Source organism: Xenopus laevis, chromosome 1S (assembly GCF_017654675.1).
Source record: "Xenopus laevis strain J_2021 chromosome 1S, Xenopus_laevis_v10.1, whole genome shotgun sequence".
NCBI classification, from domain to species: domain Eukaryota; kingdom Metazoa; phylum Chordata; class Amphibia; order Anura; family Pipidae; genus Xenopus; species Xenopus laevis.
Window position 1 is genome coordinate 2,873,646 of NC_054372.1, and position 24,700 is coordinate 2,898,345.

Below are 24,700 nucleotides of genomic sequence, written 5' to 3' on the forward strand. Positions count from 1 at the left end.
ATATAAGAGGATCATATAATAATCTCTCTAATGATTTATTTACCAGTAAGTCTTTCCAGCTGACACAAGGTCACCCATTCCGATTAGAAGAAAAGAGGTTCCGCCTAAATATTGGGAAGGGGTTTGTTACAGTGAGAGCTGTGAAGATGTGGAATTGTCTCCCTGAATCAGTGGTACAGGCTGATACATTAGATAGATACAAGGAAGGGTCGGATGCTTTATTCACCAGTAGCTCCTCCCAGCAGACAGGAGGGAGCCAATGAGATTAGAGGAGGGAAAGGGGTGTTACAGGGAGAGCTGGGAAGTGAATCAGGGGTACAGGCTGATACATTAGATAGGTATAAGAAGGGGTTGGATGGTGTTTAGCAAGTGAGGGAATACAGGGATATGGGAGATAGCTCATAGTACAAGTTGATCCAGGGACTGGTCCCATTGCCATTTTGGAGTCAGGAAGGAATTTTTCCCCCTCTGAGGCAAATTGGAGAGACTTCAGATGGGTTTTTTGTCTTCCTCTGGATCAACTGACAGTTAGGCAGGTTATATATAGACTTAAGGTTCAACTTGATGGACGTGTGTCTTTTTTCAACCTCACTTACTATGTTACTATGTCTGTATGAATAATAAAGAGGGACTTACAGGAATTTATGATCTGCAAAGTCCTTTTGTTCTAGGCAATAATGATGGGCAAATAGGTCAATTGTTGGGTTTTGGCCTCCCGAATAAATCGCTCTGAATCCTCTGAAGGTTCTGGAAAGAACAGATTGGTGATGGTTTTCCTTTCGTATATTTCTTTTTAATATTATTTTTATTATTATTAATTTTTTTCACATTTGTCTTGATCTTCAAGAAATACGTCTGAGGAAACACATTCTGTCAGTTAAGTTTTTATCGTTGCTTTATTGTAACATGGATTGTTTAAGAACTGATAAGGTCTCCTGAGAGTAAGAGATAAGGAGAGAATCTTTGTAGTAAGACGTTTGCAATTGTAACAAATGTCTCCCTATTACTGACATCTGATAACTGTAATTGCTCTGAGATATTTTGTCATTTGTTAATGAGATAAAACTGCAGATGAAAGATAATCTTTTTCAAATGAAATATCTTCTACATTGTCCACCTTTGCTGGTTTGTTGAATTCTGTAGAGAGAAGGAAAGATATTTGGATATAATAAAATATAGTAAAATAAGTAATATTTTTGTGATGATTATTTAAATCCACCAGTCAACTTGGGTGGGTGGGATGGTCGCTGTAGACAGGTCCCTAGAACTAATGGATTTGGCAGATGATAGGTTCCTGCAAACTCCTCTTTGTTCCTCAGGAGGATGTCACTTAGCAACAGCTTTGGGGCAGAATAGCTCACCTGGTGGTTGTATGTAGAACATTGAGCCTGTCCTGTTCTCTATTATCTAGAAAATGTCCTCCGAGAAGACCATCGAGCTGCTTTGAGTAGAATGTGCAGTGATAGACCCTTTGATGCGGCTTTTGAAGTTGTAGCAGATCTTAGGCCCTTTGAGTATGTAGCATTACTTGAGGTCTGGCTCATAGTACACACGATCCACACGCTAATTGTATTTATTTTAGCAGAATGAAAAAGATTTCTTGTTGTCATGAGTAATGTAGGCTTCTGCTGGGATTTGCACCAGGGACCTTTGGGTTTCTGTCTTTACAATGTAACCATTGGACCAGGTGAGCAGCTAGAAGGTTTGTGCTTTACCTCTCAGTTGGCCTTTTGAGTCTATTCCCAGCAGCAGACTAATTGCTGGCTTTGGGTCAGCCAATCAGGAATGACACTGCCCTAAATAAAACGAGCCCTACTCACCACCAGTGCCTACACAGAGCATTGGTCTACACTGAGCATTGAGACATGGACTCTAGCTCTGGTTCCCTGCTCTGGCCTTGCCTGGTTTCTATCCTGGTCCTGCTCCAGTCTGTCCTGTCTAGTCCTGATTTGATTCTAGACCTGCACCGTCCAGTCTGTCTGCTCCGTTCCTTGCCATTGTTCTCCTCCTGTCCTGTTTTTATCTTCCATCTGCTTCATTCCATCAAGTTCTCTACACTCCAGTCCTGTTCCTGACTCTTCACCCTCATGACCCTGATCCTGTCCTTTTCTCATCTTCCCACCTCCGTTTCAGTGGCCCTACCTATCCCTGACGAGTGATGTATCACCTCTCACTTCCCTAGATTTTTCTAAGTAGTTGGACAAAGCTGATACAATGCACATATTGGCACTCTAAAAATACATGTTAACAATAATAATAATAGTAATAAGGATGGATTAAGGATCTCTTAAATTAATTTCAACTGGAAATGATTCATCAATTAGAGTTTTTGTTCTACCCTTAAGGCTAATGTGCTAACCAGCTGGGGTTGAAGATGGCTATGGGCAATGTGAATAAATGGAGTTCAGCTCCTCTTGCTGCTCCAGCTAATGCCAAGAGACTTGCTAAAGCTTCTTAATTCCACATTCTCTATCGTAGATTGATATTAACATAGAGGTTCTGTGTCCCAATTATTATCATATTTAGGCCAACTGGTCTTGATACACCAGCCCCTCTGATTAATCTTAGTAACATTTATTGCCTGTGGAATTAAGACATTTAGTGCCGTATGATTTTTAGAGTATTAGTACCTGCTCCTTGATGAAACTAGGGATGCACCAAATCCAGGATTCGGTTCGGGATTTGACCAGTATTCAGCCATTTTCATCAGGATTTGGATTCGGCCAAATATTTCTGCCCAGCTGAACCAAATCATAGGGACGGGGAGGGAAACTGCATAACTTTTTGTCACAACACAAGAAAGTAAAAAATGTTTTCCCCTTCCCACTCCTATGAAAATTTAGATCCAGTTAGGTATTCAGCCGAATCTTTTGTGAAGGATTTGGGGGTTCAGCCACATCCAAAATAGTGGATTCGGTGCATCCCTAGTTGAAACTTAAATGCTAAAACATCTAATGGCGAGTGAGGGAAATCTACATGTGAGTCTGAGGGTACGTCCAAGTCTTATTTATTTTAACATGTTCTAGATCTAAGGAAAAGGGTTAGTAGTTTTACGGTAGACTGTTTCATGGGTTCTGGTATAAGAAACTGGAGCTGCAATCCACATCAGTGTTGGTAGGTTCTTCAGCTTCTCCTGGGTACCCTGAAAACAGTTCTATGTGAACCCCAAAGGAACTTTCTTGCCTGAAATTAGGGGTTGTATTAGTGGAAACCATGGTTTGCTTGGCCAAACTGGATACACCAGGACTCCCTCCATTTGTTAGAAAACATTTGGGAGAATAGATGGAGGGGGAAAAATAGGTTAAGCCTGTCCAAGTTAAGTGCATCCAGTCTCCATGCTTTGCTTGTCCAGGTTAAGCTGTTGTTTAAGCTGATGTCTAAAATGCAAAGAAATCTACTGATCTTTCTCCTCGTTCTGATTCTATTTTTTTTAGTGAGACTTTATTTTTTGAAGTGATAAAGCTTCAGCTTATTTGTTTAGCTCTCTGGGAATGTATATGGCATGTCATAGAGTCCTGCATTTGGAAGGACCTGTGCCCAACCCAGACTTGCTGACCCCAAAGCCAACCTTCACCCGCCACCAAACACAAGCCCCTGCCTGACCTGACTGCTACCCGACCCAAGCTCTATAGAGTTAACTTACCTTCCAACCTGGGAACCTGTGAAACCAAAAGTGATGTCACCACAGACCAGAAATGATGTCACTCTGCCTACACCACAGGGGAGGGAATCAGTCCTGCACTTTAGCGGGGTGTTACCCAGATGGGTCACACGTGAACTTCCCAAAACCCAACCGCTTTGTGGGTATTCCACTGATACCCAACCAGGACAGGACTTTTGCCTAGCAGATGAATTAGAGCTCACTCAAATAACTGATTCCAGTACAAACAAAATGTAACAAAATAACTGCCTTTTGCACAAATCCTGCATGTAGAGAGACATGATGTCTGGTGAGTTTAATAGAGTGAGCTCTAATACATCTTCTAGGCAAAAGGAGCCCCCTATAAGATATATTGGATGTAACTGTCAGTGAATATCTGACACCCAACTGCTGCATGAAGACAGAATGAAGAGAAACAGATGCTGAGAGAGGGATAGTGAAGATAAACTTGATTATTTCAGAGACAGTACAGAATATTTATTTGATTATATTTAGGTTTTATTATAAAGTTTCTTATTTCAGTATGATGAAGCTAATATTCAATTTTCTTTTTTGTAATAGTTCCCCTTTAAAAAACCTTCTGTTTTTTTTTGATATTTTAACAGAACCATCTGCCTTGGGAAATGGAAAGAGATCCAGCTGAACTGTAAAAGGTTCGGTCAAACATAGGCTTTTCTATAGAACTGCACCGATCTGAGATTTCCCTTTCCTCCTCTTTATTCTGTTTAAAACCCATTGGTCTGGGTTTGTTATTTGCCAAAGCTGTAACATTTCTAAATGGGAATTTACAAAACTTTGTTTACCTGGAACCATTTTCCTGTAACTTGAAGACCACTTTGGGTCGGTTGTTTGTCCAGTGGACTGGGCTTTTTGGCCAAAGAAAGTCTTTTAAAGCTCTATGAGGATTCTTGGGACACCCATAGCTCTGTCAGGACACCCCCATCTCCAGAAAAGGGTATTTTGTTGTTGAAAGAAGGTCTTTTCCAGTCTTATAACATGATTTCCCCTCTTTAATAAAAGCTGGAGCAAGGTCCAGGGCTGATATCAGGGGGGCACAGGTGGTACAGTTGTCCTGGGTCCAGTTTCTTTTCAGTGTTAAGGGGACCATTGTGCTTCCTGGATTATCTGGGCCCCCCTTAAATCCACAAAGTTACAAAGGGAACAGAAGCCGCTGAGTGAGCAAAAGCCACAGAAAGGAGCAGAAGCTGCTGGAGCCACTGAAGAAGATAAGAAAACTTGAAAGGTAAGTTACACTAAGTCGCACCAATGGTCTTTTTTTTAATTTATGGGGACCCCTGGCCACCAATGTTTTTTTTATAACTTTTATGGGGGTGCCATGACAAAAATGTGCTTTTTTTTTCTGGGGGGGGGGCTGGCCACCAAAGCTTTATTTTAACTTGTGGGGGTCCCTGGTCACCAATTTTTTTAACTTGTAAGCGGGGTCCTGGCCACCAGTGGGGAGGGTGGGGTCTGGTGCAGGGCCTGGGGCCCCAACAAATTTTGTCGTATGGGACCCCTTCAATGATGGCAGAACCAACGAGCTCTTCTTACATGGTTTAACATGGTTGAACTCTTGGCCTATCATTAACACAGCTCTGGCCGTTGCAAGGAATGAGTTTTTTGTGGATTCTTGTCCTTCTTTATTCAGGATGAGTAACAATGGACCTACTGCATCTGCAATTTTGAATTGTACATTGCGCAAGGACTGGATTATTAGTTGCTGTACCCGGAATTGATCAAGGTCTGACTCTGTAGCCAACATTGCTTGTATGTCCAATGTGATTTCTTTAAACCATCTACTTTCATTAAAGAAGAGCGAAACACATACTTAGTAAAATCATATAGTACCGTTTTATTGTTTAGTCCCCACCAGGCATTAAATAACTCTGGTTACAATTCAGATCTACGTTATAGTATTTTCCCATTCTAAGTCCACCTCATAAATTTGTGAAGGGCTCAGAGCCAGAAGCAACAGCCTCAAGTATACGGAGGAATGACGGCTTTTATCATATTGTTAAAAATAACTCAAGTCCCAAATGGGTCCAAAATTCTTTTCCCCTTACTTTTCTGTCTCAAACAAGACTTTTTGTCCCTCAGGAGAGTTGTCTGAGGAACTCTTACCCGAGTCTGAGGAAGTGCCCTTAGGATATGACGCCTTTTCTATTTCTTATTTGCTGTGAATTCCTCTTCAGAGGATGAAGATTTAAAAGATCCTGTTCCTGTAATCTCTTTGTGATCTTCAGAGGTTTCCAGCAATCTATTCGGGAGGCTGCTGCCTTACTCAACGGTGTTGCTTGGTGGTATGAATAACGCATGTCTATAAAGACAAATATGTTTGAAGGGGGTTAAACTTGATGGCCTTTGGTCTTTTGTACCCAAAATGGACAATGTAACTGTTATTCAATGTGGCCCTGAAGACATGAAAGAGAAAGATGCCAATAACCCTGGTGGCACAGAATCTTGGGCACAATACTGAGAGGCTACAGATGTCTCCAAGGCTGGAAGGTGAGAACAGAGAGAGATGGTGTAGAAGATGGGCTACACACTAATACCATAGACAGGGGCAGAATAGAGAAGGTGGTGCTGCTCAGCAGAATGGAGAAAGTTGTGAGCAGTGACAGATTGACCCGTATCCTGGGTCAGTGACTACAAATGGTACCAACGTAAGAAATCAATAACAGAATGAGGCAGATAACTGGGGCTCCTTAATTCTGCAAAAAAGCCTTCAACAAACTAAACTGCTCATCCTCTACTGTCGTAGGATCAGCAGAAACCTGTGATACCTGGACCACGAGAGCATTATGTTAGAATCCCAGCAGATGGGACAGATGAGATCATGGCTAACGGAGGAGGACAGAAGATGGAGAAGGCTTGGAATGAACTAAGGGGCCATAGTTCTACATGGGCTGTAGCTTCAAGGAGTAACAATAGTAGAATATCTGAATATTTCAATGTGTGGTTTATGTGCAGCATTGTTTAATAGACCCCCCACACTCACAGGGCCTCAATCACAAACCCATTGATTGGCTGCAAGTAGGCGACATATACAGAAGTGCAGTACAGTAAGTGAGAGGAGGGTGGGATTGCGCAGGGGAGTCGTTATTGCACCCAATGCTCGTTATCTAATCAAGGCAAAGTATCTGTAGTAGCGCAGAGGGAGGGGGTTGATAATGATATTGCTACAGCTCTGCCAGGAACATAGAGAAATACCTGACCACAAACCATAAACTGAACATGCACATAATTCTGCTTTGTACCCGACTCCCCACAATGACCTTTGTGGCATTTTTAATTGAAAGGGAGCATTTAAATAAAAGGCACATAGGCCATAGAGGGGCACAAACCACTTGTATATGAAAGTTCTGGGAAGAGAAAAAAGCCTCAGGCAGGGGTGGGTACAAATGAGAACATGGGGTGACAATGTAACAGAGCAAACGTTGGAAGATATCTGGCCCCTTGTTTTGCCCATATTAGGCAGAAATTACTTGCAAAATTGAAACCAAAACGTTTGAAAATATTTGCTGTATTTTTACCCCCATCATTCACTTCACAGATCAAATAGATATCAAGCACCCACCATGAATATATACAGTATTAGGGCAAGAAGGGGAAAAGTATGGGTAGATATTTGCATTAGGAGCAGATGATAGGTAGATGGGTAGATAGATGGATTAGGGCCAGATGGAGACAGTATGGGTAGAGAGAGTCAATAGGAAAAGTTGGGCAGTATGGGTAGGGAGAGGTCTTAAGGCAGGGTAGGGACAATATGGGTAGATAGAGGTATTAGGGTAAGATGGGGGCCATATTGGTAGATAGATGGATTGGGGCAAGATGGGGACAGTATGGGTAGAGAGTCAGTAGGACAAGATGGGGTCAGTAAAGGTAGAGAGAGTCAATAGGGCAAGATGGGGACAGTAAAGGTAGAGTCTGTAGGGCAAGATGGAGAGAGTATGGGTAGAGAGAGTCAGTAGGGCAAAATAGGGACAATATGGGTAGAGAGAGTCAGTAGGATAAGATGGAGACAGTAAAGGTAGAGAGAGTCAGTAGGACAAGATGGGTACAGTAAAGGTAGAGTCAGTAGGGCAAGATGGGGACAGTAAAGGTAGAGAGAGTCAGTAGGACAAGATGCAGACAGTATGGGTAAAGAGAGTCAATAGGGCAAGATGGGGACAGTAAAGGTAGAGTCAGTAGGGCAAGATGGAGAGAGTATGGGTAGAGAGAGTCAGTAGGACAAGATGGGTACAGTAAAGGTAGAGTCAGTAGGACAAGATGGGGGCAGTAAAGGTAGAGAGAGTCAGTATGGCAAGATGGAGACAGTATGGGTAAAGAGAGTCAATAGGGCAAGATGGGGACAGTATGGGTAGATAGAGGTATTAGGGCAGGATGGGGACAGTATGGGTAGATAGATGGATTGGGGGAAGATGAGGACAGTATGAGTAGATAGATGGATTGGTGCAAGATGGGAACAGTATGGGTAGAGAGTCAGTAGGACAACATGGGGACAGTAAAGGTAGAGAGAGTCAGTAGGGCAAGATGGAACAGTATGGGTAGAGAGACTCAGTAGGGCAAGATGGGGGCAGTAAAGGTAGAGAGAGTCAGTAGGGCAAGATGGGGACAGTAAAGGTAGAGAGAGTCAGTAGGACAAGATGGAGACAGTAAAGGTAGAGAGAGTCAGTAAGACAAGATGGGGACAGTAAAGGTAGAGTCAGTAGGGCAAGATGGAGAGAGTATGGGTAGAGAGAGTCAGTAGGGCAAGATGGAACAGTATGGGTAGAGAGACTCAGTAGGGCAAGATGGGGACAGTATGGGTAAAGAGAGTCAGAAGGGCAAGATGGAGACAGTAAAGGTAGAGAGAGTCAGTAGGGCAAGATGGGGACAGTAAAGGTAGAGAGAGTCAGTAGGGCAAGATGGAGAGAGTATGGGTAGAGAGAGTCAGTAGGGCAAGATGGAGGCAGTAAAGATAGAGAGAGTCAGTAGGGCAAGATGGGGACAGTAAAGGTAGAGTCAGTAGGGCAAGATGGAGAGAGTATGGGTAGAGAAAGTCAGTAGGGCAAGATGGAGGCAGTAAAGGTAGAGAGAGTCAGTAGGGCAAGATGGGGACAGTAAAGGTAGAGAGAGTCAGTAGGACAAGATGGGGACAGTAAAGGTAGAGTCAGTAGGGCAAGATGGGGACAGTAAAGGTAGAGTCAGTAGGGCAAGATGAAGAGAGTATGGGTAGAGAGAGTCAGAAGGGCAAGATGGGGACAGTAATGGTAGAGAGAGTCAGTAGGACAAGATGGAGACAGTAAAGGTAGAGAGAGTCAGTCGGGCAAGATGGGGACAGTAAAGGCAGAGTCTGTAGGGCAAGATGGGGACAGTAATGGTAGAGAGAGTCAGTAGGACAAGATGGAGACAGTAAAGGTAGAGAGAGTCAGTAGGACAAGATGGGGACAGTAAAGGTAGAGTCAGTAGGGCAAGATGGGGGCAGTAAAGGTAGAGAGAGTCAGTAGGGCAAGATGGAGACAGTATGGGTAAAGAGAGTCAGTAGGGCAAGATAGGGACAATATGGGTAGAGAGAGTCAGTAGGGCAAGATGGGGACAGTAAAGGTAGAGTCAGTAGGGCAAGATGGGGACAGTAAAGGTAGAGAGAGTCAGTAGGGCAAGATGGGGACAGTAAAGGTAGAGAGAGAGTCAGTAGGACAAGATGGGGACAGTAAAGGTAGAGTCAGTAGGGCAAGATGGAGAGAGTATGGGTAGAGAGAGTCAGAAGGGCAAGATGGGGACAGTAAAGGCAGAGAGAGTCAGTAGGACAAGATGGAGACAGTAAAGGTAGAGAGAGTCAGTAGGGCAAGATGGGGACAGTAAAGGTAGAGAGAGTCAGTAGGACAAGATGGGGACAGTAAAGGTAGAGTCAGTAGGGCAAGATGGGGGCAGTAAAGGTAGAGAGAGTCAGTAGGGCAAGATAGGGACAATATGGGTAGAGAGAGTCAGTAGGGCAAGATGGGGACAGTAAAGGTAGAGTCAGTAGGGCAAGATGAAGAGAGTATGGGTAGAGAGAGTCAGAAGGGCAAGATGGGGACAGTAATGGTAGAGAGAGTCAGTAGGACAAGATGGAGACAGTAAAGGTAGAGAGAGTCAGTCGGGCAAGATGGGGACAGTAAAGGTAGAGTCAGTAGGACAAGATGGGGACAGTAAAGGTAGAGTCAGTAGGGCAAGATGGGGGCAGTAAAGGTAGAGAGAGTCAGTAGGGCAAGATGGAGACAGTATGGGTAAAGAGAGTCAGTAGGGCAAGATAGGGACAATATGGGTAGAGAGAGTCAGTAGGGCAAGATGGGGACAGTAAAGGTAGAGTCAGTAGGGCAAGATGGGGACAGTAAAGGTAGAGAGAGAGTCAGTAGGACAAGATGGGGACAGTAAAGGTAGAGCCAGTAGGGCTAGATGGAGAGAGTATGGGTAGAGAGAGTCAGAAGGGCAAGATGGGGACAGTAAAGGCAGAGAGAGTCAGTAGGACAAGATGGAGACAGTAAAGGTAGAGAGAGTCAGTCAGGCAAGATGGGGACAGTAAAGGTAGAGAGAGTCAGTAGGACAAGATGGGGACAGTAAAGGTAGAGTCAGTAGGGCAAGATGGGGGCAGTAAAGGTAGAGAGAGTCAGTAGGGCAAGATAGGGACAATATGGGTAGAGAGAGTCAGTAGGGCAAGATGGGACAGTAAAGGTAGAGTCAGTAGGGCAAGATGGAGAGAGTATGGGTAGAGAGAGTCAGTAGGGCAAGATGGGGACAGTAAAGGTAGAGAGTCAGTAGGACAAGATGGGGACAGTAAAGGTAGAGAGAGTCAGTAGGGCAAGATGGAGACAGTAGGGGTAAAGAGAGTCAGTAGGGCAAGATGAGGACAGTAAAGGTAGAGAGAGTCAGTAGGGCAAGATGGGGGCAGTAAAGGTAGAGAGAGTCAGTAGGGCAAGACGGGGACAGTAAAGGTAGAGAGAGTCAGTAGGACAAGATGGGGACAGTAAAGGTAGAGAGAGTCAGTAGGGCAAGATGGGGACTGTAAAGGTAGAGAGAGTCTGTAGGACAAGATGGAGACAGTAAAGGTAGAGAGAGTCAGTAGGACAAGATGGGGACAGTATGGGTAAAGAGAGTCAGTAGGACAAGATGGGGACAGTATGGATAGAAAGAGACAGTAGGACAAGATGGGGACAGTATGGATAGAGACAGTAGGGCAAGATGGGGAAAGTATGGATAGAGAGAGACAGTAGGGCAAGATGGGGACAGTCTGGGTAGCGAGAGGCAATAGGACAAGATGGGTACATTTAATAGGATAAGATGGGGACAGTTACAAAAGATGGAGTTGGCAAAGTGGTGATGACACAGTATGACATGGTGACAGCAGGAGAGCCAGAGACAACAGGACAAGATATTGGTACTATTTCAGACTTAGCCAACCTGTGACTCTCTAGTACTTGCAATGCTCAATGCTCACCAAGAACTTCTATAAAAGAGTACATGAGTTTCAAAATTTGCCCTTTCCAAGAATTGCCAGTGCTGTACTTTATTATGCCAGGGGCTTTACCATTTCACCATTGTATTGTTCTGCTGGGGAACAAGACTGGAGAAGATGCCCCATTAGGGAAATGTGATCACAGAGTCAAAGATTGATCCAGGTCAAGCAACAAATAGCAACCATGCAGTGGCCAGCATTCCCTGGTCTACTCTGTTTGAAGAGAACCATCTGTCTGGGTGCTATGGGTTATGATGCCTGGAGTAAATTTGCGTTTATTACTTTCCTCCTTCCCAAAAGTCTCTTGGACTGACTTTATTAAAGCTCCAGACTCTACCATGTGAAGGCCACCAGATTGCCACAGTCCAAATTGTAATTCCAAGGGTCTTGAAGCCCATACTCCCTTGATCTCTTACCTTCCAGGCAGGGCATTGCCGTTCTTCATCCCAGGGGGGAATTAGATAAAGTTTTAGACTCCACATTTGTGTTTTGATACCAGAGAGCCACGCATTGTACATTCATGGGTGTTTAATATTGTTCATGGGACCCCTAATGTTCTACATGTCCTTTGCCTCCAGGTGCCCCCAAGGAGAAGATCAGGAGAAAAGTCCACTCTCGGCTATAAGTGGCTGTTAGGAGCTTTTAAGGGCAAGACCACATTAGCTTGGCACAGACACAGGGTGCGGTGTGTCCTCACACAATTCTACTGCTCCACACCCTGTGATTGGTCAATCCCTTCCTGTGATGAGAAGATAAAGAGAAAGTGTGAGCAGATAAAAGGGCAACCAGGACAGGGCTTTGTACTCAGTGGAAGGAAGAAGCCAATTACTGTCAGAACCACCAGCCCAGGATACTGTGATTCGCTGCTCGCTTCACCATGGCAGGTAATGATGACACATCACTTACTTTAGCTCTATAAGTTCCCTGGCAGGGAGGTTGTGGAAGGGGAGATACACTGCTATACGTGTCTTAGTATTGTAAAGGGGAAGTTCACCTTAAAATGAACTTTCAGCATAATGTAGAGGATGTTCATATATAATAATTTACCATTGGTTTTCATTAATTATTTTACTAATACCCTTTCTCTCAAGTCAGGAAATTGATTGTCTGGTTTCTAGGGCGACACTTACCCTTATCAACCAGGTTGTGGGCTGAATGACAGAAAGACAAATGGATAGGTAGAAAGAAAAGGAATAACATGACACCACAACATGCACAGAGTAATTTCCGGGGCAAGGCTCAGGCTACTGACTATTTATTCAGATGGTGAAGTAAGAGCTGTTCAAAATGTCAAGATGAAAAGAGAAATAATTCAAAACATAAAAAGAAAATCAGTAGAAATTCTGTACAGTCATATTAAAGGAGCACTAAACAATCAAACAATCGCTCAAAATTAGGGTACTTACATCATCATTCAACTGAGATAATTGTAGGAATTGCTGGACCCTTAGGTGTTATTCAAGGCCCTCCTGTCGCAACCTTGCTCAGCTAACTTGATCCTGTTCTGCTCTCTCCACCTTTTCCTACTGTCCCACCTTGCATTAAGGTCTCCATCCTGTCAAAACTTTACCCTACTGTCCCCAACTTGCCCTACTGTCTCCATCCTGTCCTACTGTCTCCATCTTGTCCTACTGTCTCCATCTTGTCCTACTGTCTCCATCTTGCCATAATGTTTCCTTGTTGCCCTACTGACTTCATCTTGCCCTACTGACTTCATCTTGCACTACTCTCCATCCTGCCCTACAGTCTCCATCTTGTCCTATTGTCTACACCTTTTTCAACTGTCTCACTACTATTACCATCTTATCCTACCGTCTCTATCTTGCCCTACTCTCTTCATCTTGTCCTACTGTCTTTATTCTACAGGTAGGATTCACATACTGACCACATAAAGTCCCACTCTTATAAGACTCTAGTTTGTACTGACTATATCAATATATAACTATTGCACAGCTTACATATATTTAAATAGCCCATATTTATTTCTAATGTATTTCATGCTTATCCAGCACTTATTCATAGGCTCTGTCTTTATCCTGTCCTACTCTCTCCATTTTGCCCTACTATTTCTATCCTGCCCTATGGTCACCATGTTATCCTACTGTTTCCATCTTGCCGTACTGTCTTTAACTTGTCCTACCGCCACCTCCTTTCCCTACTGTCCTGCTGTCTTCACCTTGCCCTACTGTCTCTATGCATTTCATCCTACTGTCTTTAACTTGTCCTACTCTCTCCATATTGCCCTACTGTCTTCACATTGCCCTTCTGCCTCCATCTTGCTCTACTGTCTCTATCCTGTCCTACTCTCTCCATCATTCCCCTCTGTTTCCACCTTGTCCTACTGTCTCCATCTTGTCTTACTCTCTCTCCATCTTACCTTATTGTTTCCATCCAGTCACAACTTTACCTTATGTGATTGATGCCTTACTATCTATATATTGTCCTATTGTTTGCACTACTGTCTCAATTTTGCTCTACTGCCACCATCTTGCTTTACTCTCTTCATCACAGTTTTGCATTACTTGCCCTACTAAACGCATCCAGTTCTACTGTCTATTCCTTGCTGTGTTGTAATGTTGCCTTAAACTTGCCATGTTACTGTAGTGTTTGTTGCCATTTCACATTACTTTTATCATCTTGTCTTAAAGGACCAGTAACATAATGCAAGTAATAAATATATATAATGCAGTGTTACCCTGCAGATAAGCTCTGTAGAACATAATGGTGTTATCTGTTATCCATTATTTATCCTGTGCCATATAGCCATTTTTCAATTTCCGCCATTGATACTCAGCAGCTTGTTTATATGAACTATAGTAGTGTTTCTGAAGCAAACACATCAGATTTATCAGTGCAGGGCAACACTACATGATATTTTCATTACTTTAAAACACTTTCAGTTTTTGGTGTTACTGTTCCTTTAATGGCATTATTCTACGATCTCCATTTATGCTTCTCTCTCCATCGCCTGTACCTGATATCTTGGCTTACGGTATTCTTTTCCAACTGTCTCCATCTTGTGACATTGTTGTAATTTTACCCTACTTTTGCAGTCTTTCTGTACCATCAACATGTTCTACTGTTGTCTCCTGATTCTACTGTCTCCATTTTGCCCTCCTGTCCCATTATCATCTCCATCTTATCTTACTTACCCTGATATACCTGATGATCCCTGCTATTTCAGCCCTTTAAATTATGTAATAATTTAATTTTTCCCCCTAGGGAGCGCTCTGGTGACCACAGGTTTTTTCTTCATTCTGTGCCTTGTTGGTTCATGTTCTAGTAATGAAGATCTAGATCAACGTTCAGACACATGGGGTAAGTCCAGTTACTTTGAGGGGTTTGTTTGCTCCCGCATCTGCACTGACAGTGACACAAAACTGCTCATTTGTAACTATGAGATAGTGGCCAAGCTTATTGTATAGGTTTATATAAAACTTATTATATAGGTCTGGTTAGACCCAAGTTTATACTGTTTACAATCAATTGATTTTAAACACCATTGGATCTACCCATCCTCCCAATTCTGTCTACACAAAACCTCAAACATCCCTTAATGCTAATTTCATCTGGGGTTTTGTCTTTCACATGGTCAGACAGGAACTTTTCCCTGGGAAATGGGAAATCCAATATCCCACTGTACTAACCAGGCAATGAGATCTTATTCTCTATACTACCTTGTTCCTGGTTGTTCTTGGAGGGTGCTGGTCAGTTGTATTGATAAGAGAGAGCAGATTCCAGTTGGACTGAAGTCTGAAGTCCAGTAAGTGTGACAAGTGGGAGGAGGGACGGGGAAAAGACTGATGAGTTGGAAATAGTAGGGGGCTCTGGATTTGACTCAGACTTACAAACTGTGTTTGCATTTCAGCGACCATTCTGTATGCAGTGAAAAATGATTTCACTGCCATAGCTGGGGCCCCACCCAGATCCATCATGGATAACTATGAGTGCAGAGCGCGACATCTTGGAAAAATAAGCAACGTCAGACTCATTGCATTCAGTCCTAATCGAAGACTCTATGCTGTCCGGGGCGGAGAACTCTACGTAGGGAATATGCAATCTTCTGCAACCCAGGACTGGTTTAGATGTGCCACCCGGGTTGGGAGATGTGGTTGGAACCAATTCAAATTTCTATTCTTCCACCCCAATGGGCTCCTCTATGCAGTCACCTTCAGCGGGGAGCTTTATAGGGGCCCACCACCAACCAATCAATGTCAGTCCTGGAGAAGAACAGCTACCAAAATCGGGAACTTCGGCTGGAACAATTTTGAAGCTCTGTTTTTTGACCCAAGAGGCATTCTGTACGCAGTTACCAGTAACGACTGCCTTGTCAGGAGATCTCCACCGACAGGGGCAAATGACAGATGGCTTTCCTCCAGTACCACAGTCGGGAGAGGTGGTTGGCTCGTCCTCACCCATTTCATTAGCTTTAGCCCAGATGGAAACCTGTGGGCCATTGATAAGAGAAATGGGTTTATTTACAGTGGGAGGGCCCCACAGAACCCATGTGTCAGTTATCTGGGTAATGCCAAACGGATGGGCAGCAGCTATAACAGGTTCAGTCTACTTGCCTTCACTACAGGGTCTGTTGTACAAAAAATCCAGAGTTTCCAGTTCTTCCCAGAATCAGGAGAAATAACGGAGCAGAGCAGGGAACTTCTGAAGAAAGAAATCTATGACAACCGGGAGGGCAGCGATCAACTAAACCGCACATTCACGTGAGTAGCGTGCCAAATATTTTCTTTCCTTCCATGCTTTCCTAATGATGATTAAGAGCTGACTGCCCACTTGCTACTGGCTTTGTAGATACACGAACAGGAGGACGGCACTCCGGTAAAAAACAGGTTTTTATTGCTGGGTACTGCAGAAATACATAGGCCTTATGCGTTTCGGGAACACCTTCCCTTAGTCATAGGCTTACCAACTGGCTTTGTACCTATGCATTAAAATTATTAATACATAAAAGTGTATTTTTCTCATATAGAGGGTTGATTACTGTGCTTCCTCAGCCTAACATGATTTTAGTGCACATGCTGGAATCAGCCGATCACTGTAGGGAATACATTTCAGTGACTCACAGCATGAGTGTTGGGTAGAGGGACTCAATAATAAAATGTAGTAGTCAATGTAGTAAATGTTCAACCTGCTTTCTTTCTATATTAGATTGGATCAAACCATGGAAGAGAAGAGCGCGTTTAGGCTCAGTACTGGAGCACAATATGAGGGTGACGTCAGGTTTACAGATGGAATCCCGTTTATTGCTACAGGAGGGGAGAAGGTATCCATTGATAAGAGCACCCCACATTACTGGAACTTCACAGACACCAACGAGAGACAGGTAAACTGTTAATATGAACCCATGGATGTGATTGGCTGCCACACCAAGTTGACAAATCCTAATGTGCCTCTGTTTTTCCCAGATTACATTCTCCCTGCACAAAAGCTTCCAAATAAAAGCTGGAAAAGAATTACACGTTGTCGCCTCGGTCCAGAAAGCCACTGTAGAAGTTCCATACCGCGCAGAAGTCATCACCGACAGTGGCTCAAAGGCTACCATCCAGGGCACCTGGCAAGGAGTTACCTACTATAATCTGATGGTGGATCAAGAGGAGTACGACGGAGGAACCCGCATGTGATTTCATGTCTCCTGGGGTATCAGGGGCAAATTCCACAGGGGGTGCAACTTTCTGTCTGGTGGGATAATGGGTCAGTCCGGCAGAAGCTGCGCAATGATTTACTCTGTCGGGCGGGAGAAGATGGTGTTTGAGCAAATGATTCCCAGCAGATAATGCTTATGTTAGTCGTTCTAAGAGCAATATACACTTAAATAAAGGCTTTGATCTTCTGCAACTGCTCTTCCAATAAAATGTTTTGTGCCATAAAGAGAACTATAACAATCTATATATTGGGCTGGGTGCACCATGCAAGATGTACACTTACCCAGGGGTGTTTGTCTGAATCAAGTCAGCTCCGAACTCAGCCCCTGTTCAACAATACTGAGAGTTTAGCAGCAGTAATAGAAAGGGACTTGGGCAGAGGAAAGTTAACAAGGTGAATTAATTTGGGCATTTCTTATAAACACGGTTCATTTTATGATGGGTTGTCCCTTAAGCAAACACTTTATGATCATTCCTACAAAACTCTAGGAATCCCATCACAATGTGTCCTGTATTAAGTTGTAATGGGTAGAAATTCAGTAATTTCACACCAAATTACAAGACAAGGAGGGCCCATCCTGTAGATCTCCCTGCCCCAGTGAGCTGCCATCACAGTGTTCTAGTCCCACCCACGGCATGAGTGACAGACTATTAATCCCTCCAACTGCACTGTAAAACAAAGTGACAATAGGCAGAAACTATTTGAATTTATTAAGCAAATGACATTATTATAGTAGCCTCATTCCGTTGCTGCAGGTAGAAAACTAAAAAATAAATTACGTCTCTTATAAATATATAGAAAATAGAGCTTATCACATATATTTACACACACACAATAATAAATAGGGTGGAAAGTACATCTCATAAAATGCTGGGAATTTAGAGAAACAGACACAGAGATAACACGACAGCTGGAAGGGGTTTGTGCTTTTTACTGGCTATAAAGGGAAGGTCATTTGTAAGGCAGGGTGCTTCCGTCAGTTCCAGGGGGTTTTCTTTCCCAACACATGGTTTGTGACTTTCTGTAAAGTGAATATAAGAAAGGGATGAGGTGCCAACATTCAAACTGCTTTTAACCAATCCCTTTGTGAAATGATTGCTATTGAGGGGAGAGAGTGAGCATGCTAATGATTGGTGACGGGTCAGTACCCAGTAAATCAGGGGTCCTCAACCTTTTTTATACACAAGCACATTGTTGGGGAGCAACACAAGCATGAAAAAAGTTCCAAGGGGTGCCATATAAGGACTGTAATTGGTTATTTAGTAGCCCCTATTATGTGGCCTGGCAGCTACAGGAGGTTTTGTTTGGCAGTTCACCTGGTTTTTATACAACAAAACTTGCCTCTAAGCCTGGAATTAAAAAGAAAGCACCTGCTTTGATGCCACTGGTTGGAGATCACTACAGTAAGGGTATGAAATCTATTAATTAAACGGAAGAATATATACTACTGCTTAGTGTGAGAAATGCAAAAAATAAACCTTTTGGAAGTGCTGAGCCTTCAGCCGATAGGATTGATATTCCTGTCTCCTCTTCTCTTCCTCTCGTCTTTTCTTCACTTCCGGGAGCTGCTCATAAATCCTGGGAACAAACAGTAACAATAAGTACCAGAAAGACTCTCTCCAAGGACTTCAGTATAACTTCTCTTTAGCGCTCAGTATAATACGACTGGTCCACATGGGTTTATTGAATGCTGATACATTATATATTTCTATCTTATGTCTGAGCACAAGGACAGGCAGTGCAGGAGATGCAGGGGATAAGAGCAGTAAACAAATTAAATGCAAAAATAAAATACAATTGGGAAATGAACTGACCTTTTGGAGTGCTGGACCATTTCTTTCTTAGGGATCATTCTGTTTTTCTGGTTTAACCTGTAGTCTACAGAAATTGTTCAGGTTATTGTGGATCAGCTACATAATGCAACATAATGAAACAAACTCCCACACACTAGTACCCAAAACAGCTAAACTTATATTGTGCCACTTATTTCGGACCTCTCAGGTGAAGAGAATTTAACTCCACTTACATCCCCCAACACCCAGGAAAGCAACGGGTTCTAGAATGGGAAATCTCTCTATTCCAACTGAAACAATATCCCAACATGTGAATCTTCTGAGCAGCCATTATTCTATTCAGCCCCACACACAGGTTTTCATTTACAGTATGGACAGAACCGGTCATGTAACAATACAAACATAACATGAACTAGGCCTATGGGTTGGTGTAAGGAGCAGAGGAATATAACAGAGAAAGAGGGAGAGCTATACAGGCCCCAGAACAAAGCTCAATGGAGATGAAAACAATATACAAGTTGTAGGCAGCAGGAAAGCAACTGCACAGAGTCATCTCTTCCCTGAGAAGAACCTGCAGTTACAAGACAGACAGTGCAGTAAGGCAGGAGTTATCAGTAACACTTTATATCAGGGCTGTCAAACAATCAATCACTGTTAAACTACAACACAGGAAATGCTGGGAGTTGTAGTCATAAACAGTTGATAATTGATCAGACCTCAAAGAAGGTATTTTGCCTGGGACCCGCCATAAACGGAATATTTCTGCCTGAACAATTGTGCATTTTACAAACGGAAAACAGGCGGCTGTAAAGAAGCATCAAGAGATTAAATTCACTGTAATTGCTTCCCCAACTGGTGAGGAAAAAAGAAGTGAGTCCAATTTTCCCTGCAAAGGATCTTCCCAGTTATAGAGCAAGGGTCCTCTGTAAATGCAGTTTCTGGACTGTTCTCTTTCCCATGGTCAGATGAATGCTCAATAAAAGGTATACCCTCTGTTGTGGCTACTGGTGCGGCCTCCGGAGAGCGGGAACCAGTTGCCCAGGGTAGTGTGGGGGGGAGCTCCCCAGCCTGCAGCCTCCGTAGAGCGGGAAGGCTATAGAGCATCTTCAGATCAGAAGTCCTTGGCTGGAGGGGTTCTGGAAGAGAAACACTGACCCCCAGTAGTGGCATGATACTTAAATCTGTACCATTGCTCCCAGCCATGAAGTGTCCATCCTCCTTCTGAGGACACTAAAAGAAAACTGAGGCTTGAGGAGGTAGGCGGGGGTGAAGCCCAGAGCAGGAGGAGGAGGAGCCACTTAAACCTTACAGTGTCCTTTCTCCAAGCAACAGGATCTTCATCCCCGTGGTGCCTGTGTCCCCCAATCTAGGCAAGAGAAAGGGGGAATTTGCATTGACTTGCCCAACTCTACATAGCTGTTCTTCCTACTCCATTTCTGTTTGCCTTGGCCACAGCTATAAAGCCAGGTAACTGGGGTGATTCTGGATTAATTTAGAAATAAAGAGGCCTATAGTGAAAGACATTATACAAATGTGCAGTGGCTTCTCCTATGAAGTCTAATGACTCATTAATGGCAGGATAAGGACAATGTTTGACCCAGCATTAAATCTCACCTTGCAGCTGTTGCTCTGTCTCCCACTTGCTGGTTTTCACTGGTTGATTGAAAAGCTTCTCTCTTTCACTCTGGAACACCGTCTGTAGCCTGCGCTCCTCGGCTAAAAGGTGCAAACGCTTCACTCGCTCCCGAGAGCGGAATATGAAATCGGGTCGGTGAGACTTCAGAGATTCCTGAATGTGACATTTCCAGTGAGCAAGTGGGCACTGTATTAATCAGTTTTACATTGTGTGTGTCTGTGTATAGAATCCACAGCTTCCTGTACTAACCAGTGGTATCTGACATTAGTAATGGAGTTACTACCATACCCAACCCCAGAGAAAGGGTCCCTGCCTCCTTAAAAAGCTTAGTAGAGGGAATGTGTACACCGGGTTTCCCTCAGCTCTGCAATCATCCTAGGATGTGGGAAGCCACTATTTCTGTCAAGTATGCAATCCACTCTCTTTTGGTGCTACTGCTCCAGCAGGGGGAGAGATCAGTACCCTGCACACATACTTTGAATCTCAATAAGTGGCCAATGAGTTTTATGACGTGTTCTCCTCACTTTCAGGCCTGTGACTGGCACTTTGGATAAAAAAGGTTCAGCAGCAGAGTTAACCCTGTGTAAATAAACAGAGACTGCTTAACTCCATGTGCAAGTGCTCACCTGTAGAGTAACTTTGGAAAATGGCTTCAGCACCTTGTTCTCAGGGGGATCCAAGTGGGATCTGTTCAGTTGACCATGGACTCTTTTCAGGAACTGTTCCTCCATGTTCTTCTCTCTCAGGGGCTCCCTCCAGGGCTTTGTATTGGTCATAGGCTCGTACCAACTTGCACTGGGGGCTTTCTTGATGTCAGACCTATTCTCTTTTCTCGAGTCGGATTTCAAGTTCTCAGCTGGAACAAACCAACTCAGCCCTGCAGGAAAATACCAATCAAATACCTTGTGTTACATAAAATGTCTGCAGAATGAAAGGTAGAAGTAGTTCTGCAAGGTTTTCCCCCTTATACAGCAGTTACACAACAAATCATCTGCCCTAACAAACACCGGTGCATTCCAGGTCAATATATCTATTACCGACAGTACAGTGGTACTTTATCTTAAACAGGGGTTGTTAATGTAACAGTGGTTGAATAGTACAGTTTGGTGGGTTCCATGTGCAATTTCTATATAAATGGACACATAGTAAAGAATGATTCCAAATATTCCTTAAACCCCCTGTGTAAAGCATTAATTCAGTGTAATGGGCTGTAAAGTTAAGTAGCACTATATAAAGATATAGATTATATATATGATTTCTTATAATATTTCCTTCTACCAGTTTATTATGTTGCCAGCAGAGGGCACTGTTTAATTAGAATGTGGGCTCCTATCAATAATCACGCAAAGCAAAACCAAGCTCCACCTACAGAATACCATAAATACAAATTAAATATTTTCCTTTTTCTAGCTCATGGAATTGTGCTGAAGGCTGCCCACCTTGGGGCAAGTCTTTATACCAGCAAGAAATAAAGTTCCTCAATGAAAGGATGGGTGGCTAATAGACACATACAGGGGAGATACATACAGGGGAGACACGCACGGGGAGACGCACAGGGGAGATACAGACAGGGGAGATACAGACAGGGGAGACACATACAGGGGAGTTGCCAGTATAATAATATCTAATGAAAAATAAAGTTATGACATCATATTATGACAATCCTGGGCCAAAAGGAACAAACCTTGTGCTGTGCCCTGTCTGTTCCTCCCACTTTGCTGAGTAAAGGCATTGCTGCACCAGGAACGCTCTTCCCTCTGGATGTGTCCCTGGGTGTGAGGTTTATGGGCATACCCTCTCGGTGATGGAAAAACTGTGCCAACATCCCTTGTGTTTTTCTTTGTAGCACTATTCACAATTTCCAGATTTCCTGCAGGAATGAAAACCGAGCATTACAGAGACACTAACATATAAATGTGCAATTTCAGGGATAGAAAAGAAGTGAATTAGAGTGAAAAAGAACTCACCTGCCTGGACACCTTTGTTCAAGTATTTGCTGCTCTTTTTGCTTTTGAGGGCTGGTCTTGGTTGCCAAGATTTTTCAGACGTGGAGACAGAAGATGCAGAGTCTGGGGTCTTTAATAATAGTAATAATAATTTTAACAATAATAAAATAGAAAGCACAATGATTAATCACCATTTGGCCAGGACCACAACAAAGCATAGGTTCAGCATAACAAGGGTATGTGAAAAGAGGGGGCATTATTGAAAGGCTAGGGAACATAATGTAATTTCAACAGATTTAGAAAGATGAAATTAGAAAACTCACTATCAAGAATCAGATGATGGAGCCTTACCTTATGTGAGCTTCGGTAAACTTCCCCAGTGTCTGTTCTGCTGTGCATTCCTTTGTTTTCTTCCGAGCGTCTCTTCTGAAGGTCGATGGCGTTATACAAGTGGAAGAGCCGGGATGAGGGACAGACTCTTTCAGGACCAAAGGCGTTTATAAGGCGCGCTGTGTCTATGGTAGATATAGAGCTGGATACTGTGAGAGTGGCTACAGAGCTCGATTCGGATGTCTGTGTCGCCACCTCACTGCCTGTTTGCGTTGCCATTTCTGTTTCGGAAGGAGTGCTGTCTGATTTGTTGTTACGGAGCAGTGGGTAGAAGTCTAAGCCTACAGATGTCTTATCAGCTGGATCCATAACCTCCATCTCATTCAGTGAATATCCTTTCCTTACACTCAGGTTCATTCCAGAATGCTTCTTGACATTCCATCTTTCTGCTTTTCTGCCACTGTCTTCCCAGATTCTCTCTTTCACATGGTTCTTGCTTTGCTCTGGGTCAGGAAGTGGCTCATCCTTTGCTGAGAGTTGAGAGGAGGAATTGTGAAACAGCCTGGCCAGGCGATGTAGCCTCTCCATCAGAGAAAGCTCATGATTGTTCATGGTTACCGACTGCTGAAGCTTTTTCCTGTTTGTGTAACGAGCCCAGAGATCATCCAAGCTCTGCTGGGAGACATCACTCTGATTCAAATTCGACTGGGACTTGTGCAATTGTTTATGTCCATCAGAAATGTAGCGAGCACTAGTAAGGGAATGCTCACCATTATCACTGATAGAATTGCCGTCAAGTGTATATGCAGAGACCTGCCCAGACTCTGATCTCCTCCCAGTGACTTCTGGGCTCTGAAAACTCTTGGAAAAAGGAGCAAAAAGACTTTTAGTTTTTCTTAGCACAGAACTTTCAGCTGGATTGTTTCGCCTCAGGCTGGTGGCGTCATCACATTGCTGTTCTCTGCTGAAATCTATTTCTGGCTTTAAGGGGAAGAATACATTTTCCTCAGTCTGGCTGGAAAAAAGGAAAGGTCTTTCTCGCTCACGATCTAACCTGGAACTAAGTTCATGATGCAAGTCTCTTTGTGTAAGAGCAGTATAAGGTGCTTTACCATATGAACCCATCTGATGCTCTGACTCTTTCTCCAGTGCATGTCGCACAGCCGACCTTCTTGGTGAAGTCTCTATAAAATACAAGCAGCTGTTAGGAGCGCTAAGCAATAATGAAAGTCATTTGTTTTAACAAGATATTTACATCAACAGTTGGGAGTAAAACTTGGGCCCATTTGTCTTAAGCCCATTAGGGTAATCTTCCGTGTTGTTGCCCAGGTAAAGAGTTGGGTAAAGACTATTGCCAGTCATTAAAAGAGAATTACCAATACTGGGGTCCATGAACTCTGGGCAATGTATGAGAAGCTAAATAAATGCTGGGTACCCACTGACTTTATCTGTACTCTGTATATTACACTAGGCACACTTGATTTGAGCAGAGCCAGTAATTAGAGTTGTTATTTTATAGCTACACACCATGTACAGATCTGAAAACACACAGAGGTCTGGACTGCAGAAATAATACAAGCTTTGCAAGAAGGTTCTGCTCACCCAAAGCAGTTGCCTTATGTGGTGCTGTGCTTCCTTCCCAAGCTAGTTTGGGGCTGGGGCCTTTGCTGTAGATGCCTTCCTTATGCCACACCATTGCTGAATCAGGCAGGCGGTCTGTGCCTGAGCCCAGGACTTCCACTGGAAATTTGGGGGAAACTGCATCATTGGAGCCTAACAATAAAGAGAAGGTGGAGACTGCTAGGGAAATACAGACAGTATGGAAGTACAGACAAAGTTTGCTCTTTGAAAACCTTTTCAACTGGAAAACTATTAAACATTAATTTTTTTATTCTAAAATGAGTTAAAGGATAATGAGCCAAAGGCTCAGTTGCACTACTGATCATTGTACCTGTGTGGGAGCTCTCTATGGTGCTGACAGGAGAGAACCTGGATAATCCATCAGTATAGGGAACATAGTAAAACTCAGGACTCCCATGAGGTCTATAAGGCACGAGCAAAGGTTGATCTACAGAAAAAATAAAAATTAGGTGAGATCATTCCAAAGTATAGAATAGTAAAGAGTAACAAGTTCAATGCAAGTACTAATCTGTACCCTCATACTGTACTGTCTAAGGGCAACAATCTCTATGTGCAGACTGA

The 24,700-nt window shown here is 43.4% G+C and overlaps 2 protein-coding genes across 7 annotated transcripts in view; one reads left to right on the top strand and one right to left on the bottom strand.

Annotated features, from left to right (window-relative positions):
• Positions 1-5,428: 5,428 nt before the first annotated feature.
• The window catches only part of alms1.S (ALMS1, centrosome and basal body associated protein S homeolog), a 46,774-nt gene continuing 27,502 nt past the window's right edge, over positions 5,429-24,700 (bottom strand). For 3 of the 6 annotated variants that reach the window (XM_041579327.1, XM_041579323.1, XM_041579326.1), the window contains 10 exons: positions 24,450-24,566; positions 24,101-24,271; positions 22,520-23,682; positions 22,190-22,298; positions 21,907-22,092; positions 20,849-21,099; positions 20,201-20,375; positions 18,608-18,671; positions 18,272-18,371; positions 17,485-17,814 (listed from right to left, as the gene is read on the bottom strand). In XM_041579327.1, coding sequence (XP_041435261.1) covers positions 17,770-17,814; positions 18,272-18,371; positions 18,608-18,671; positions 20,201-20,375; positions 20,849-21,099; positions 21,907-22,092; positions 22,190-22,298; positions 22,520-23,682; positions 24,101-24,271; positions 24,450-24,566 — 2,381 coding nt within the window. In that variant the 3' untranslated portion in view covers positions 17,485-17,769. Of the gene's footprint in view, positions 5,979-10,866; positions 11,875-17,484; positions 17,815-18,271; positions 18,372-18,607; positions 18,672-20,200; positions 20,376-20,848; positions 21,100-21,906; positions 22,093-22,189; positions 22,299-22,519; positions 23,683-24,100; positions 24,272-24,449; positions 24,567-24,700 lie in introns of those variants that run through there. The other 3 variants (XR_005964857.1, XM_041579324.1, XM_041579325.1) reach the window with 3 other exon arrangements.
• Positions 11,974-17,023, top strand: LOC100174801 (uncharacterized). Its single transcript, NM_001130946.1, is given in 5 exon segments — positions 11,974-12,019; positions 14,358-14,453; positions 15,004-15,853; positions 16,299-16,473; positions 16,556-17,023. Coding segments are annotated over 5 exon segments (1,344 nt in total). The 5' UTR covers positions 11,974-12,012; the 3' UTR covers positions 16,772-17,023.